Consider the following 18,286-nt stretch of genomic DNA (forward strand, 5'->3'; position numbering starts at 1 on the left):
TTGAGATAAGAAATAAACATGACAAATGAGGAAAACGAAGAAATCACAGCTACCTGTGAGCACAGCCAATGTCAGCATAATTTGGAAGGCCTGAACGACATGCCAGGGTATGTACCCCTATGACTGCCTGTCCCTTACGTTCTTTTGATTCCAAACTGTCCTATTCTTGGGGAGCTGCCTAGTCCATAATTAGATGATGATAAAAACTTACGTGATGGAGCTTTTGGACTTTCCTGTGGTTTGGTGCAAAATCCATTTATTCTCTTCAAATCAGAGTTTCTGGTAAGCCTTAGAAATGAGGAAGCATCTCTTTCACATAACCTAAAACAATTTCCTAGAAAAGAAAGGAAAATGTTTCAGAGAAATAAAATCTGTTGTCTCAAAATGAGAATGCCTGCAAGGTACATATTTCATTGAACAAAATCAACTCATTTAGAAAGTGAATAAAGCCTCTTCTGGTGTGGCTCTGTGTATTGAGAGCCAGCCTGCAAACCAACAGGTCACAGGTTTAATTCCCAGTCAGATTACATGCCTGGGTCGCAGCCCAAGTTCCCCAGTTGGGGGCGAGCAAGAGGCAACTAACTAATCGATGTATTTCTTGCACATAAATGTTTCTCCCCCTCTCTTCCCCTCTCCAAAAAAGTAAATAAATGAAATCGTCAAAAAAAAAAAAATATATACTACTCTATTTGTAAGACACATGCACTATATTTAAAGGTGCTAAGCTTGGTGTCATTTTAAAATATACATGTATTGCTGATTAGAAAGTTAGGAATTTACAACATTTGTCAGCTCTAAGTTTTATCAAAAATACGTCTCACGTGTCTTATCATAACAATAATGGCTCTGGTGGAAGTAGTATGTATTATGGCACCCGGCTGATTAGTTAGGTTAGCAGCCTTCCTGATGTGATAAACCAAAACGTCAAGTTGCCGATACTATTCTGGTCAACTATGGGTAGGAAGCTGCAATGGCAAGGGGCACTATAAAACCTGTTCCTTCCAGGCCACAATTTTCCCATTTAAAAATCAACTTCGGGTGTAGTCATGAATTATGTGTAATTTTAAAACTATATACACATATACAAATATATAAAACTGTATTATATATAAGTACACAGGTTAATTTTATTTATTAATTTTGGAGAAAGGGAAACATCAACTTTTTTGTTCCAATTACTTATGCATTCATTGGTTGATTCTTGTATGTGCCCTGGCTGGGGGATCAAACCTGCAACCTTGGTGTATCCAGATGACGCTCTAACCAACTGAACTACCAGGCCAGGGCCTAGGTTGTTAATTTTTAAAATCTAAATTCTAAGCACCTATAGAGAGTATTGCAAACCTGCATGTCCTCACCATGCAGTTAGTTTCAACAATTATCAATATACGGCCAATAAATTTTGTTTCATTTAAACTCTACCCACTCCTTACTCCCTACTGGGTTATTTTAAAGCAAATTTCAAACATCATATTAGGTCTTCTGGAAATACTTCAGTATGCATCTCAAAACTTTTCAAAATGCTCTCTAAATTACCATTTGTATTACACAAAAAATAATTTATCATCACATTATCATCAAATAATGATTCAGCTTCCTGAATGGGCTCTTAATTTTTTTAGCTGCTTTATTCTAAATGGGTGCACATAATGAACATGGCTGATGCTTCCTGTGTAGGTTTCCCCACTTGTCCCTCTTTTGTGTGCGTGTGATTTTTTTGTTGAACTGGGTCATCTATTCTATAGAATTTCCCTCATTTAAGATTTTGTTGATTGCATCTAACTATCCTATATCTTATAAACAAATGTTTGAGGTTTGCTCAAATTCAAGTTAGAATTTTTTAGTAATGTCATAGGTGGTATTGTGTATTTCCTATTGCGCTGCCCTCAAGAGGTATATATTGATTTTGCCTCTGCAATGGTAAGATCAGAGCAGATGTATGTCTCACTTACCCCTTATAAAGTTCCCCATCAACCTTTCATCTGATGTTTTCAGCCAGATCTATTGTTCATTAGGAAAATTCTTTTCCACCTTAACTATTTGATTATCCTAAGGTAAAAGTTATACAAGAAATGTGGGGAAAATGCTTTATTCTTTCCCTTTATTTGCCAGTTTTCAAATTAATGAATTGGTTTCCTTGAAACCTCCATGGGTGACATTTTGTTTAACAGCATGTCCTCTTGTGTTTTAACATATGGTGTGCTCTACTCCATTTCAGTTATTTTTCTTTTTGATGCTCAGATGCTCCCATTATGAGTCACAAGGAACTCTTCTAACCAGGCTCCGAGTCCTTTCAGCATGTTCTCAGTGATGACTGATAGCTATCCTACTTTCTGACAATGTTCCAGGCTCATTTCGATGCATCCTGCCTCCTAGGTCTCTGATTCTTTTAAAGAGAGTATGTTTTTAGAGATACCTTAAGGAGAGAAGGCCATTGTCACTGGGTTTGTCATTGTTTTCAAGTCTTCCCAGTGAACAAAGCTAGGAAATATATGCATTCTTAAAATAAATGTATGCTTAAAAACTTCATTTCTCTTAGTGATTTTCACCATTGGCTTTAGCATGAAAAATTTTAATCAGTAGATAACCAGAATTCCAAGCAGAGACAGCCAGAAACAGTTTTTAATTGATTTTTTTTTAGAGAGAGGGAGAGAGAGAAGAGACATCAATTTGTTGTTACACACTTTTATGCATTCATTGGTTGATTCTTTATGTGCTCTGACCAGGGATAGAACCTGCAACCTTGGCATATTTGGGTGGATGTTCTAACTAACTGAGCTACTCAGCCAGGGCTCACCTAGCAAGCTATCAAGGTCCATCCATGTTGTAGCATTTAGCAATACTTAATTTTTTTTTATTGATACATGTTATTCCATTGCAAAGATATCCCAGGTTTTGTTTAAATATTAACCTATGGACATTTAAGTGGTTCCCATTTTTTGGCTACTATGAAGAATGCTGATATGGACATTTGTGTACAAGTTTTGGAGGGAACACATATTTTCATTGCTTTGGGGCATATACTATGAGGTAAAATTGCTGGGTCATGTGGTAACTCTATGGCTAATCATCTGAGGAGCTGCAAGACTGTTTTCTAAGTGTTTGTAGCATTTTACATTCCCATCAGAAATGTATGTGGGTTACAATTTGTTGCATCTTGGCCCACACTTGTTTTTATTTATTTATTTTTAAATTAAAGCCATTCTAGCAGGTATGAAGTGGTTTCTCATTATGCTCTTGATTTGTACTTCTCCATTGAGTAATGATAATGAGGATCTTTTCATATGCTTATTGGCTACTTGTGTATCTTCTCTGAAAAATGTTCATTCAGCTCCTTTGCTCATTTCTTAACTCCTTGTCTTTTTATTATTGAATTGTAAGAGTTCTTTATATATTCTAGATACAAGTTTCTTATCTGATATATAAGTACATATATTTTCTTCCATTTCATGGGTGTCTTTTCACTATCTTGATGATGTCCTTTAAGTAAGAAATCTTTAATTTTGATCAAGTCCAATTTACCCATTTTATCTTTTGTTCCTCCAGTTTTGTTGTTATATACAAAGTCACAAAGGTTTACTCCAATGTTATCTGCTAAGAATGTTATAGTTTAACTTTTAGGACTGTGATTCATTTTGAGTTAATATTGGTACATTGTATGTGGAAGGGATCCAACTGCATTCTTTTACATGTCACTATTCAGTTCTCCCAGCATCATTTGTTAAAAAGACAAAAGACTATTCTTCCCCTGTTGGATTTTTTTGGGCACAATACAGAAAATCAAATGACCAAATATGTGAGGGTTTATTTCTGACTCCCAATTCTATTCCACTGATCTATAGTCCCTTATGTTCTTTGTGTGTTTTGTCACATAAGTCTATGTTCTATGTTAGCCTGGTGGCCAGCCAATAACTGGACAGAGACTTCTTTAATTGTGTCCCACCAATAGGTCTGTCAGCCTTTTCTGAAGGACTGTGTTTGTGTTGGGCCATGCTCCAGGCTGGGGGTTCTGGGGCCGGGGAACTACTGGCACTGAATTAGCCCTGAGTTAGGTAAAAATCAGAAAATTTTTAAAAAAGAGAAAAAAGGGGAGGGGAAGGGAGGGAAGTAAGAAGAAAAGAGGCCTGTGAATGGGGGTTTCCAGGGAACTGCCAGACAGGTCAAATAATAAGTTCTTTGGGACTAGGGATTTGGGGGCACTCCAAGTTCACTCTACCTTCTTCAGTGCCTGCTAGGCTGCTGGTTTCCGTAGCTCCCGTGGTTGTAGGGTCTTTAGTTTTCAAAGCTACTGTGAAGCTGAGAGATAGGAGTCAGTTAAAACTCCACAAGGCTTGATATTCTTACCATGATTAAGTCATTCTTCTTGCATAGATGCTTGTCAGATTGTCACAAGCCTCTGGTTATTTTCTAGAAGTCTGTAAAAATTGATTTTAAGGATTTTTGGCAGTAATTTCATTACTTATATATATGAGTTTCAGAAGTCTTTACTCTAACATACCAGAAGTCAGAATCTCTATTTTGTATAAAGATTTGTGGTTATCTGCAATCTGATTTTTCTCTTTCCTTTTCCTTCCTTCCTTCCTTCCTTCCTTCCTTCCTTCCTTCCTTCCTTCCTTCCTTCCTTCCCTTCCTTCTTTCTCCTCCCTCCCCCCTCTTTCTTTTTCTTTTCTTTCTTTTTTTAAAAATTTCTCTGTTAAGAGATCTCATTTATTCCAGTTTTCTGGAAATAAGTATTCCCAGAAAGCTTTGCCTGGGTTTTGGTAACCACACTATCAGTGCCACCTAGTGGCAGCAAGTATACACTACAATTGAGCTGGGCTTTTTTCCCCCTCATTTCAAATGTGGTTCATGTAGTATTTACTTCATCAGGACTGACTTGAAGAGTAAATGGAAAAAAACAAATGTTACAGCACTTGGCAAGATGCTTGAAACACAGCAGGCAGTCTAAACGTTGTTTGTTGTTTTTTGAAACACTACTTAAAACATCAATATTCAAAACATTTCCAGAACACTTTTTCTGACCAAGATAATTATGCAGTTACCAGGGCATGAGAAAATTCTATGAAGCTTTTCAAAAAAATTTTATGGTTCTCAGGATTAAAACAAAATTATTTAGTTGTGTAGTCTCGAACTTCAGTGTGCATGAGAACTACCTGAATGGCTTCTTAAACACTGGACATACCAGCTCCAGTTTCAGAATCAACAGTTCTGAGGTGGAGGTTGGGAATTTGCATTTCTAACAGGTTTCTAGGTGTAACTGCTACTTCTGGTTTGAAACTACACTTTGAGAACCACTGGTTTTAAAACAAATTGTGGTAAAATATACACAACACAAAATTTACCATTTTAACTTTTTTAAAAGATTTTATTTGTTTATTTTAGAGAGGGGAAAGGAGGCAGAAAGAGAGGGAGAAAAAACATTGATGTGCGGGAGATATATTGATCGATCAGTTGCCTCTCATGCCGCCCACAACTGGGGACCTGGCCTGCAACCCAGGCATTTGCCCTGACTGGGAACTGAACCAGCAACCTTCCAATTCACAGGCTGGCACTCAATGCACAGAGCCACACCAGCCAGGGCCCAACTTAGCCATTTTTAAGTGTACAGTTCTGTGATATTAAGTACATTCATTCACACTGTGCCACCATCACCACAATTCACTGTTATCACTACCCATCTCCAGGACTTTTTCATCTTCTCCAGAGAACAATGGTTTCATGAGACCTATAGGCTCCATCTCCCACCATCCTGTCCCATTCCCTTCTGTCAGGCAAGTGAGACAGAAAGGAACGAGGGCAACTGTCAGTGAGCTAGAAAGACCCTGCTCCCTAAATAGGAAACAGAAACAGAATCAGTAATTATTTCCTTTGGTAGCTGTCCCTCCCCATCCCTCTTAATTAGAACAGAGGCAATTTAGGAGAATGGAACAGGACAGTGGAGAATAGAAATTTAGGTAATAAAAACAAAGCAAAAATGCTAACATGTATACCTACTTACTATCACTCACACAAATACATGTCTAGAGATTCTCAACAAATGATAATTGAGTACCTACCATGTATCAGGCATTGTTCCAGGCACTATACAAAAACAGTTAAAAATCTATGCCAGCAGAACTTGCATTCTACTGAGAAAAAAATAAATAGTTAGATAGTATGTGCCAGAGAGAAAATATAGTTATAGTCCAAACAGAAATAATAGTTAAGTGCAAGGGCCCTAGACAGCAGATTCTGGAACACAGTGAATAATGTGAAGAAAAGTAGGATTTGACACCATAGAGGTACCTGAGGTGGAGATGGGGGTAGGGACTTAAAGACATGAGGGGTTTGTCAACATCAGAAAATATCTCCCAACTTTTTCTTACTGCGACTTCATATTGGATGCCAATGATTTTTAACCCCTAAGGTATAAATGCTGATTAAAACACACATAAATATGATCTTATTATATATATTAGAAATAATAGACCAATGTAAAAAATAATTTAAAAAAACTGACCACTAAGAAAATGAAGTACATGACGTGAGCTCAATTTTTATTTTGCAAATCCAGAAAAAAACCATAAAAGTTTTAATAACATTATTAAGACCTTTTTCTATCTCAAAGAGACAGAATATTTTGCCCCAGACATCCAAGCCAAAAATTTTCCATCCTCTGGTGGACCACAACTAAAAACAAACATACAAATGAAAAAGAAAGCAGCTCCTTAGACCTCTGGTTGAACTTGCAGCCTGTCCCTGGGCTGACAGTTCTGCATCCCCAGGGCCCTAGCAGGAAGTCAAGATGAAGCCTCACAGCTCTAGCTAGGTCAGCGGGGGTGAGGCTGGTTAAAGTACTGGATTCCACCCTGTAGTCCCTTCCCTTCCTTAAAAAGCACTTCCAAAGTCATGATGGATGGACAGTGCAGAGAGGTGGGGACAACTTTTTTCTCAGAATCTTTCAAGACCCTCCTGGAGATAAGCATCAGTGACATGACTTGGGATATGACCAATCTCTGGGAATCAGGGATGATAAATGAAGGTTCAATGAATGCTAAACAACAAAGAGGCTTTTAAAAAATTATCTAAGTTAGTGTTTCCTAATCTTTGTCAAGATCAGTTGTCAGGTGTGTTGCAAGTACATTGATAGATATGAAGATTGACAATGATTTGCTTAAAAATAAAATCATGACATTTGTCAAAGCTCATAAAGCTGTACATCACAAAGAGCTTTAATATATGCAAAGTTAAAAATATCAACCAGGATGTTGGAGGAATCCCAGGACAGAATGCAGAATGTGACAAATGTATCTCACTGTATTAGAAATGTATGACATAACCTAATCTCATAACCTTCAAGGTGGGGGAGAAAAGAAGCTGACCTAAATAACTTTGGAAACCATTGTTTTGACTGGAAACTGTAAAACTAAAGACAAAAAAAAAAAAAAAACCCTATAAATACTGTACTCTAACTGGCAGATTTTTTTTTCTTAACATGAGCATGGGTTAACAATTCTAAAACTACAAGTATACTAGGGCTGAACAAGTACGTAAACAAATGGTTGCCCCTTCTGGTGTGGCTTAGTTGGTTGGAGCTTCATCCTATAAACCAAAAGGTAGCAGGTTCGATTCCTGGTCAGGACACATACTGGGTTGTGGTTTGGTTACCAGTCAAGGCACGTTCAAGAAGCAACTGATCAATGTTTCTCTCCCTCACTCTTTCCCTCTCTCTAAAATCAGTGAGTATGTCTTTGGGTGAAGATAAACAAAAACAAAAACAAATGGTAGATAATGAAAGCCAGTTTTCTCACTGTCAGAGAAAGAAGTTCTAAAAGCAGGGGTAGGAAGCTACAATAAACTCTGTGGCGCTGGATCAGTCACAACACTGTATCAACTATTTTAGCTTCATATACTTACATGTTAGGTTATTTATATATTTGCAAATATATAGAAATGATATGATACTTGGACAGATACAGACATAATTATTTGTGTACACATGGCTTAGTATACATATGTGTATTTCCCAGCTCTACCCACTGGGTGGGCCTGGAATCAGTGACACTTCAGTAACAATACACGCACTCAGTGCCCAGATCTTGATTTGTAAATACCATTATCCAGTAAAAGGAACTGGAGCTCCCTGGAGAAAAATAACTGATCCTAGGCTGGGGCAGAGAAAATGCAAGATGAATCTGGAATCCTGTAGCACCAGGAAGGAAAAACGTGTTCAAAAAACAAAAGGCTGGTGGCATGTAAAGGGACAAAGGACCTGATCTGATAGAACCTACACTAGAATCATTTGAGCAACAAAATAAATAATGCAGTAATAGATTATAACTCAAGGCATAACATATATGAGCCCAAGCTGATCTAAATAATAACTGGATGAATGAATAAGTGAATAAGTGAAGAAGGGACAAATTTTCCTTAAGGAAAAATCTCAAATATATGCAGATAATCTTCCCTCCTGGATTCCTTTCCTCTTGAGTATGGGCCAGACCTAGTGACTTACTTCCAAAGAACAGAGTATGGAAAGGAAAAAAAATAATAGTGACTTTATAGGGAAGAAACAAAGTGGCCAAAATCACCAGTCATAAAACATGTGAACATCATGTTCCACAAACCCATAGTCCTAGTCTCATCATGAGAAAGCACCAAACAAACCCAAATTGAGAGACATTCTACAAAACATCTGACCAATATCGTTCAAAACTATCAAGATAATAAAAATCAAAGCATGTGAAACTTTCACAGACCAGAAGAGACAAAGGAGACATGACAGCTAAATGCAATATGGTATCCTGGATTGAATCCTGGAACAAAAAATGGACAAGAGAATAACCAGTGAGAACCAAATAAAGTCTGTCCTTTAGCTAATAGTAATGTGCTGATGTTAATTCCTTAGTTTGACAAATGTACTGTGGTTACGTAAGATCTTATCATTAGGGGAAACTGGGTAAGGGCTATATAGAACTCTGTGCTATCTTTGCAACTCTTCTGTAAATTAAAATTATTCCAAAATAAAAACGTTTTAAAAACATGGGTACTTGAGTATTATTAATGATACCTTACTGTTTTTACTTTGCACATATATTATAAATATACTTACTTGATAGTTACTATTAAAAATTAGAGAGAATTTGATGATATTGCTATAAAAACATCATTCACTTGCACTCCAGTATGCTTTTGGAATAGGAGAGAAAAAGAAAGTGGGGTATAGTAGCAAACGTGCCCAATTCAGGGTAGACCGAAGATGTGCAGATAAAGATCACCTGACAAGAGTACTTTGATGGGAATGAGAAAATTACACATAATAGTTTATCTTATCACACCTTGTTATTCTCAAGCATGGTTGGTATTATTTGGGAGCTTTTTAGAAGTGCAGACTTTCAGCTCCGACCCCGGACTACAAATTTTTAATGAGATATCCAAATGAACATTAAATTTTAAGAATCAAAAGGACACCTATATTGCCCTGGCTGGTGTGGCTCAGTGGACTGAGCGCTGGCCTGTGAATCAAAGGGTCACCAGTTCGATTCCTAGTCAGGACACATGGCTGGGTTGCAGGCCAGGTCCCCGGTTGGCAGGGGGTAGGGGGGATGTGAGAGGCAACCACACATTGATGTTTTCTCTCTCTCCCCACACCCTTCCCCTCTGTCTAAAAAATAAAATAAAATTTATAAAAGACAAAAAAAAGATATTTATTCAATAGTTGCTGAGTACTTACTGCGTGCCACACACATGTAAACCAGTATCACATTCTCTAAAGTCTAGGACAGTGCTAGTTAGCCTTAGCTGGGAGCATCATAGAAATACAAATTCTCAGGTCCCACACCAAACCTTCAGAATCTTCTTAGGTGGGGTCTAGAAAAATGTTTTTACAAGCCTTCCGAGTGATGCTTATGCCTACTGAAGTTTGAGAAGCACTGCTCTAGAAAACTGGATTTCAAACTACCCAATTGGAATCATCAGAACACCTTAAAAAAAAAAAATGCACAGAGCCATCCCAGACCAATGAAATCCCAATTTCTAGGACCAGGACCCAGACAAAACATTCTTTAAAAGATTCTCTAAGTGATTCTAAGGTGCTGCCATGTTTGAGAATCACTGCTCTTCAACACAACCAGCTAGAGTTCCTGTTGAACATAAGCTTCATGAATGCCCAGAGCCCACCTCAAGAACTTAATATCACGTCTCCAGCTGGGCTCAAAATCCCTCTTTTCAACAGTTAATTTATTGACAGAAAGCTCGGCTTTACTTCTGACTTCTGTGTATCAGTTACATGTAACTCATTGCCCTCAAAGTTTGGAATCCCTGTGGCGTATGCCTAGCTTTCAGATTCCACCGAGCCTGCAGTCTCTAATTCTCTACTCAGTCCTCAATGACATGCAGCGTTGACTGGTCTACAGTTGCCTTGACTCTTCATCTCCTGTGGAAAAGGCTTTATTTCACATCCCTCCTCCACAGAAGCTGGCTGCCCCTCGCGGGTGAACATAGCCACTGTCTAATTATCTCACAGTGAATGACCAGAGTCCACAGATCTGATCCTACCTCAGTGACACGAGACTGTTTGCCCAAACACCTCATTCTCTTTTCCTAGTTTTCTAGAAGGCCAGTAGCTGCTACTGCGACCTCCACCGGGAGAAGCTGATTTCTGGGGCAATGATGTTCCTTTTTCATGCCCCATGGAAAGATTTCTAATCTAAATACTTACACAGTACTCATGATAGTCCACAAATGCCTATTTAATTCTCTTAGGATTAAAATAGGATATTTCCAGAACTAAAATTTTTGCTGTGATAGGAAAGGGCAAGTCTGAGGAAGGAACTTTGAAAGCTTTTTTCGTGAATCAGTCAATTTTAACCCTCAGGAGGAAAAAGCTACATATGTGCCCATCCTGGGTATAGTATAGTTCATATACATAGCTATTTCATCAATACTGTATTTTATAATTACAATGAATTATATGTCAAGTGTTTGTAGCTGCTCTAATTGACTTAGTAGAAAAAAGAATGATTAAACTAGGATAATTCTGTTATTTAAAGAAGTGGGAGCTCTTATTTCCACCCAGAGCTCATTTAGAATAGAGAACCATTGATTTAGTTTCCACATTAGAAACAAAGTTGGAATGTTGGGAACCATCCTGCCTGGTTTAGAGGGACTGTAGCCTCGCCGACAGGCAAAAGGGCCCCCAGGCTGGAGCTGAGCAAGGAGGCCTTGGGAAAATTGGCCACTGAGGAGACAAAACCTGTCCCCCTGCAGGGGTGCAGCCCCTGCCTCCCTCACATCACCCTTCTTGGTCCCGGAGGATGGTTGGTTAGTCAATGATGGGTAAGACCCCTCAATGGCAGGGGCAACCTAAGACAGGCACAGTCGCATGGGGGCCAACAGGGAAGGACTTGGGGGACACAGAGAAGGGGCATGAGACCCTCATCCCTCAGCTTTGTCATGGCTGGAGTCCTCATTCTATCTGAAATAGTCTCCTCATCTCTTGGCTGCTCTGCTCCATCTGCCTGGCTCAGGCTTGAAACAATACTAAAGGCAGGTACAGCCCTAAACTGGATTGGGTGATTCCCAGAGACAATTAGGCCTGGAAAAGGAATGCATTAAATCCTATGAAACTTACTTTGCTAAGAATGCCCTTGAGTTAATGAGTACTGATGTTTGGGGTTGAGCATAGAATGTGATCAGTTTCCCAAGTTTCAGGGCAGAATGGGCACCATCCAGTCTACCAGACCCTGACTAGAGGCAGATCTCTGTGTTCCTTCAATTGTTATCTATCTCTGTTTTCTGTAAACATAGCCTTTTGACATTGATTGATGAGCTTTGCATGCGTACTCTAAAAGCCACTTCAAGGTGGGGGGGCGGGGCTTGGGGCATTCTCCACTAGAGGGAATTGTCACCCCCTTTTCCTGCCAGACCGAGAAGTGTCTGGAACAACTTATTTTAATTTCCTTCATCCCCGGTGACCTGCGGCGAGACTGCCGGGGGCCTGGTATCCCCCATCACTGGAGTGCACCGAAGGCTGATCACAACAAAACAAATGAATAAACCTAAAATATTAACTTGCTTTGAGCTTTTCTAATCATCAGACCTGAATGGCTAGCTACTGTTCTGACAAGGAATCCGTCTGTCTGGCTTCAAATCTGATTTTCTCTGCTCTTGTGTGTGACATAGACTTCCGGATCTGCCTGCCAGCCTACCACCACTCATGAGGGTAACTCTGCCTTGTTTTTGAGGTCCAAGCTGATGTTCTAGGGCTCAGAATTTAAGTGATGACACTGGCACAGTTCACTCTGGATCTGGGTCTTGTGGCTATCCATGTTACCCCCAAAATGATTTGGACAACAGGCAAAGCACCTTTGGCCAGGAAAACAATAGCAATGGTATCTCTGAAAGATAAATCTGAGTGCAGGATGCAAGACAGGCCTGGGATGGGGGAGCAGGGGTAAAGGCAGCAGGAGGGGGAAGACATGAATATGGAACCTCACTCACTTTAGGTGGTGTCACAACACTATTCAAGTGAGGTGCAAAAGAAAATGGATAGCAGGGTTTTCCCAGAGGACCCTGCCCTGCTCCCTGTTCCTCATCCTCAGCCATGCTGTTCATGTTCACAGCCTTCTGCTATATGCTGGCGCTGCTGCTCACGGCTACAGTCATCTTCATCATCTGGCACCACTTGATGAGCTGAAGACTGATTACAGTAATCCTATAGACCTGTGTAATACCCTGAATCTTCTTGTACTTCCAGAATACCTCATCCATGCTTTCTTCTGTATTGTTTCTTTGTGCAGCAGAGTGGCTTACACTGGGTCTCAGTATGTCCCTCAGTATGGCATAACATATTTGGAGGTGTATGAGTAGACTAGTGATGAGTGGGCCAGGATATAACTCTACAACCGTCATGAATGCAGACATTATGGCACATTGTCAGGAAAAAGGATGGTGCAAAGTAGTTTTTTATCTTCTAGTCTGTTTTGTACTCTATATAAATATATAGCATGATCTATGTTTTGGTGAGCTCTTAGAACAACACATAGAAGAACTGGTCAAGTGTATGCAAAAAAACCACCAAATGAAGGGAGTCTATCTAGAAAGATCTTGTTTCCAAGAGTAGCCTATAAAATCTGATCAGTTACATTAAAACAATGACTCATTTTTCTTTAATGTTTCCACATTTTTTGCTTGTGGAAACACTGTTTTCATGTTATACTCTGATAAAGAATTTAAATGGAATTACATATAAATTAATATAAAATGATTACTTGCGGTGTTGAGAGATTTGAATTTGTACTCCTCAAGGAACAGCCATAATCCCTTGAATGACTGCATTAATTATTGCTTGTCCTTAGTCCATTGGAAGCTTTTGTTTATAGGAACTTATAAGGCTCATTTTAGTTTTGATTGAAATTGATAAGGGCAAGATGATTTAAGAGGAACAGCCTAGCCAGAGACCCCTCCCAGGTTAACTGTTAATCATTGCTTATCTGTTCCTGTAGCCCGTTTTCACATCCCTTCCCCCGCCTGGGTAGCACATCAATCTCATCAATCTCCCACCTGAATGCTAATCCCTTCCCCCACCTGGGAAGCCCATCCGTTTCCCGCCCGGAATGCTAGGGCTTATAAACCCCTATCTAACACGGATTCGCGGCTCAGAATTTGGAGACTGCCTCCTCTGCGCCCGCGCGTGTGAATAAAGGCTTACTCCGTTCCCTGAATCGTGTCTTGAGTCTGGCTTTCCGTAACATTTGGTTCCCTGACCGGGAAACGACTCACACGAGCAGGCCGTTTGCCTCCGGTGAAGACGGCTGGGGTCGGCCGGGCGAGCCCGGACTCCAGAGGGAAGCACGTGCCCCGGTGATTTCGAGTCCCGAGGGGCTGGGCTCCCCTTGGCCCCGACCTCGGGCCTTTCCATAACCCGGGCACTCGGGGAGCGGACCCAAGCCTACCTGAAGGCGCCAGATTGGTAAGTGCCCCGGGGACCAGACCCGAATCAGACCCACCTATAAGTGGTGGAAGGAGAGGCCGATCACCTCTCAGGCCTACTGGCCTCTGGCACGGTTTCCCTGTCAGGAGGGAAAGTGTTAACCTCTGTGTGATTGAGTGAGTGACTGACTGTGTGGCTCCACAGGCCAGCGGTGTTCCCCCGAGCCTACGGAGTCTGAGTGAGCCCTAACCTGCGGGTCCTCGGTCTGTCATACGGCATAACGGCTGGGAAGCTAACCCGGACTCTACTCGGGCAGCCTTAGCTAAGACAGACCCAAGTCCCTCGCCAGAGGAGAGGCCAGGCGGGCGAAAGTGAAAGTATCCCTGCTGCCCCCGTTTGTCTGCGCCGTTTCGGGAGGGATCATGGGGGGCGGACAGTCTACAGTCTTAGATTGTGTGTTAAGGAATTTCGACCGGTTCCGGGGCCAGCAGCCCGATATGGACCTGGGGCAATTAGAAATTTTCTGTTCCGCTGAGTGGCCCATGTTCGGGGTAGGCTGGCCTCCTGAAGGAACCCTTGACCTAGACATAATTAGGGCTGTCCATCTCATAGTCACAGGAAGTCCAGGACACCCAAACCAATTCCTCTACATAGAAAAGTGGCAGGAGCTAGCGCAAGAGATGCCCGACTGGCTCCGGAAGGGTGCGGGGGTCAAACCTCGTCACCTAGGCGCTACGGGAGGGCGAGCCAGGGGAGCCCGGAACTGTTGCTCCCGATCAAAGGAAAGGGATGTAACCCGCATCCTAGTTGCCAAATCAGTGGCAAGACCCCCTATCTATCAAGGCCCACCAGAGGAAGACCCCCCGGTGCAGCCTCCCCCTTACCCAGCTAGGAACTTGGGAGGTCAGGCAGAAGCGCCTGAAACACCGCCCCCTTCAGTCTCGCCCCCGCAGCCCGAGGCAACAGCGCCCCCAGAATCTCCTATCGCCTCCCGCTTAAGACACCACCAGTCCCTCCAGATGCCACTGCGGGAGACCCAGGGCCCGCCACGAACGGGGCCTGATGGGACCTTATACCCGGGACCGGTCGTGTTTTACTATCAGCCCTTTACCACGACTGACCTCTTGAACTGGAAACACCACACACCCTCATATTCGGAGAAGCCCCAGGCACTCGTAGACCTAATGGAGTCCATTATGCAAACTCACCGGCCAACGTGGCACGATTGCCGCCCATTGCTCCTAACCCTTTTTAATACGGAAGAGAGGCGCAGAGTCTTCCAGGAGGCCCAGAGATATCTAGAAGCCAACGCTCCAGTGGGCACAATAGACCCAGCCCAGTACGCTCGGGTGGCAGCCCCAGAGACCCAACCCGACTGGGATCACAACACCGAACAGGGAAGAGCAGCCCTGGACCGGTACAGGGAAGCCATCCTCCAGGGGGTCAGAGCTGGGGCCAGAAAACCGACCGATATGTCAAAGGTGGCCAGTGTTGTCCAACCGCCAGATGAATGTCCCGGGGACTTCTTAGAAAGGCTCCTAGAGGCCTACCGGATATACACCCCCTTCAACCCAGAAAGCCCAGATACACGGCTAATGGTAAACACTGCTTTTGTCTCCCAATCGGCCCCTGACATCTGCAAAAAGCTCCAGAAGCTAGAGGGCTTTGCAGGCATGAACATCAGTCAGCTGGTTGAGGTAGCAAATAAAGTCTACAATAACCGGGAGGAGGCCGCTGAGAAGGCAGCCCAGAAAAGATTAGAGAAAAAGGCCGCACTGCTAGCAGCCGCCTCACTCAGCCGGCAGCAAAAGGCAAAGGGGGACCGAAAGACCAGAAAGGGCACGCCAAGGTAGAGAGAGACCAATGTGCCTATTGTAAGGAAAGAGGACATTGGAAAAGAGAATGCCCGCACCGGAAAAAGAAGGCTGGTCCGGCGCCCTCTGAGCCGGCGCCCACCATCCTTAGCCTGGCGGGCCTAGACTCAGAATGAGGAAGACCGGGCTCCCTGAATCTAGGCCCCCATGAGCCCATGGTCGAAGCGATTGTTGGGGGCCAGACTCCCTCTTTCTTGGTAGATACCGGGGCAGAGCACTCGGTCGTCACCACCCCTGTAGCTCCCCCCATCCGGACGAGAAGTCACCATCGTAGGGGCCACTGGTCAGCCAAGTAGCCCAAAACGCTTCTGCCAGGCCCGAATTGTTGATCTGGGAGGCCACCGGATTAGACATGAGTTCTTATACCTACCTGAATGCCCTGTCCCACTGTTAGGGCGAGACCTCTTATCGAAGCTGGGAGCTCGAATCACCTTCCAGCAGTCAGGGGAGGCCTCGCTGCAAGTGGACGGCCCTAGGCTCATGGCCCTCATTTTGCCACGAGAGGAAGAATACCAGTTGTATTCTGGGGAATCTGGTGACCATGGCCCCAGACCTGAGGCTAGAGACAACCTGCTGCAGGAATTCCCCACGGTCTGGGCCGAGGACAATCCCCCTGGACTAGCCAGAAACCAGGTCCCAGTAATAATTGAACTCAAACCGGGGGCTAAACCGTGCCACCAGCGACAGTACCCTATCTCAAGGGAGGCCCGCCTAGGAATATTGGAGGTCATCCGAAAGCACCTCCAAGAGGGTATACTGGTCCCCTGTCAATCAACGTGGAATACCCCGCTCTTGCCAATCAAGAAACCTGACGGAACAGGGTACTGTCCAGTGCAGGACCTCCGGGTGGTAAACGAAGCCGTCGTCACACTGCACCCTGTAGTCCCGAACCCATACACCCTACTGAGCCGACTCCCGCCAACCGCCGCCTGGTACACATGCCTAGACTTAAAGGATGCCTTCTTCTGCATCCCGGTAGCTCCAGCCAGCCAACCTATCTTTGCCTTTGAATGGGAAGACCCGCATACGGCGGTAAAGACACAGGTGACATGGACCCGGTTGCCACAGGGATTTAAGAACTCCCCCACGTTATTCGGCGAAGCGCTAGCCCGGGACCTGCAATCTTTCTCAGACGAGGGAAAGGATTTAACTCTACTCCAGTATGTTGATGACCTCCTCTTAGCTGCCCCCGACCAGAGCCGATGCCTAGAGGGGACAAGAGCGCTCCTAAAACTGCTAACCCAACAAGGGTACCGAGTCTCACGGAAAAAGGCACAAATCTGCCAACAAGAAGTCAAATATTTAGGGTTCCTAATTTCCCAAGGCAAAAGATCCCTAAATACAGACCGGAAAATGGTCATTACCCGCTTCCCGGCCCCGAGCGGACGAAGACAATTACGTGAGTTCCTGGGAGCAGCCGGCTTTTGCAGAATTTGGATCCCGGGGTTCGCAGCCAGAGCAAGGCCACTCTACCAGGTCCTGTGTGGGCCAGACACCTTACCCCTGGCATGGGGAAAAGAACAGGAACAGGCCTTTGCTCAAATAAAGGACCTCCTTAGGAAAGCCCCAGCTCTGGGCCTACCAGACCCCAGCCGGCCCTTCTATCTACATGTGCATGAGAAGGACAAGGTTGCTCTGGGGGTCTTAACTCAATCAGCCGGACCTTGGGAGCGCCCAGTGGCTTACCTGTCTAAGCAACTGGATAACGTCGTGGCCGGGTGGCCCCCTTGCTTGAGGGCAGTTGCAGCCGCGGTATCTCTGCTACAAGAAGCGGACAAATTAACTTTGGGGCAGGAGACCACTCTATTCGTTCCCCATAGCATCCATAGCCTCCTGGCAGGACAGGGACACCGATGGCTGTCCAACCCCAGACTGACACAATATCAGGGCATACTCCAAGAGAATCCTCGGGTCCAGGTAAAGACTGTAAAAAGATTAAACCCTGCAACCTTCCTGCCGACCGAACTAGGGGACCCAGACCACTGCTGCCTAGAGGTTACCGAGGAGGTCTATGCCAGCCGACCGGACCTGCGGGACCAGCCTCTGCCCAATGCTGACGTGACCTATTTCACAGACGGCAGCAGTTATATGAGAGAAGGGGTCCGAGTGGCAGGGTACGCAGTAACCACGCTTGACCAGGTGGTAGAAGCTAAAGCCTTGCCCTCTGGATGGTCGGCCCAGAGAGTGGAACTCTGGGCCTTAATAAGAGCACTGGAGTTGGCCCGGGACCGGAAAGTCAATATCTACACTGACTCCAAGTACGCCTACGCCACCCTGCACTTCCATGGGGCCATCTACCGAGAACGCGGGCTGCTGACAGCAGAAGGAAAGGAAATTAAAAACAAGACAGAAATCCTGCGTCTCCTCGAAGCAGTGTGGGCCCCAACTGCGGTGTCCGTCATCCACTGCAAAGGCCATTCCAAACAAGACACCATACCGGCCTGTGGGAACCAGAAGGCGGACTTGACAGCAAAGGCTGCCGCAGTATGTGGTGAGATGG

At 43.8% G+C, this 18,286-nt stretch overlaps 1 protein-coding gene and 1 pseudogene across 1 annotated transcript in view; one reads left to right on the forward strand and one right to left on the reverse strand.

The window, feature by feature from the left end:
- FAM162A (family with sequence similarity 162 member A) overlaps positions 1-18,286 on the reverse strand; it is a 36,519-nt gene that overhangs the window by 8,481 nt on the left and 9,752 nt on the right. Inside the window, exon 2 of the mRNA XM_054575218.1 lies at positions 212-334. Within this exon, the coding sequence (XP_054431193.1) occupies positions 212-334 (123 nt within the window). The remainder of the gene's footprint in view (positions 1-211; positions 335-18,286) is intronic.
- On the forward strand, positions 12,584-13,013 carry LOC129071838 (protein cornichon homolog 1-like; annotated as a pseudogene).

This window comes from Pteronotus mesoamericanus, unplaced genomic scaffold, assembly GCF_021234165.1.
Source record: "Pteronotus mesoamericanus isolate MK-2021 breed Mesoamerican mustached bat unplaced genomic scaffold, CSHL_Meso_final contig_27, whole genome shotgun sequence".
NCBI lineage: Eukaryota > Metazoa > Chordata > Mammalia > Chiroptera > Mormoopidae > Pteronotus > Pteronotus mesoamericanus.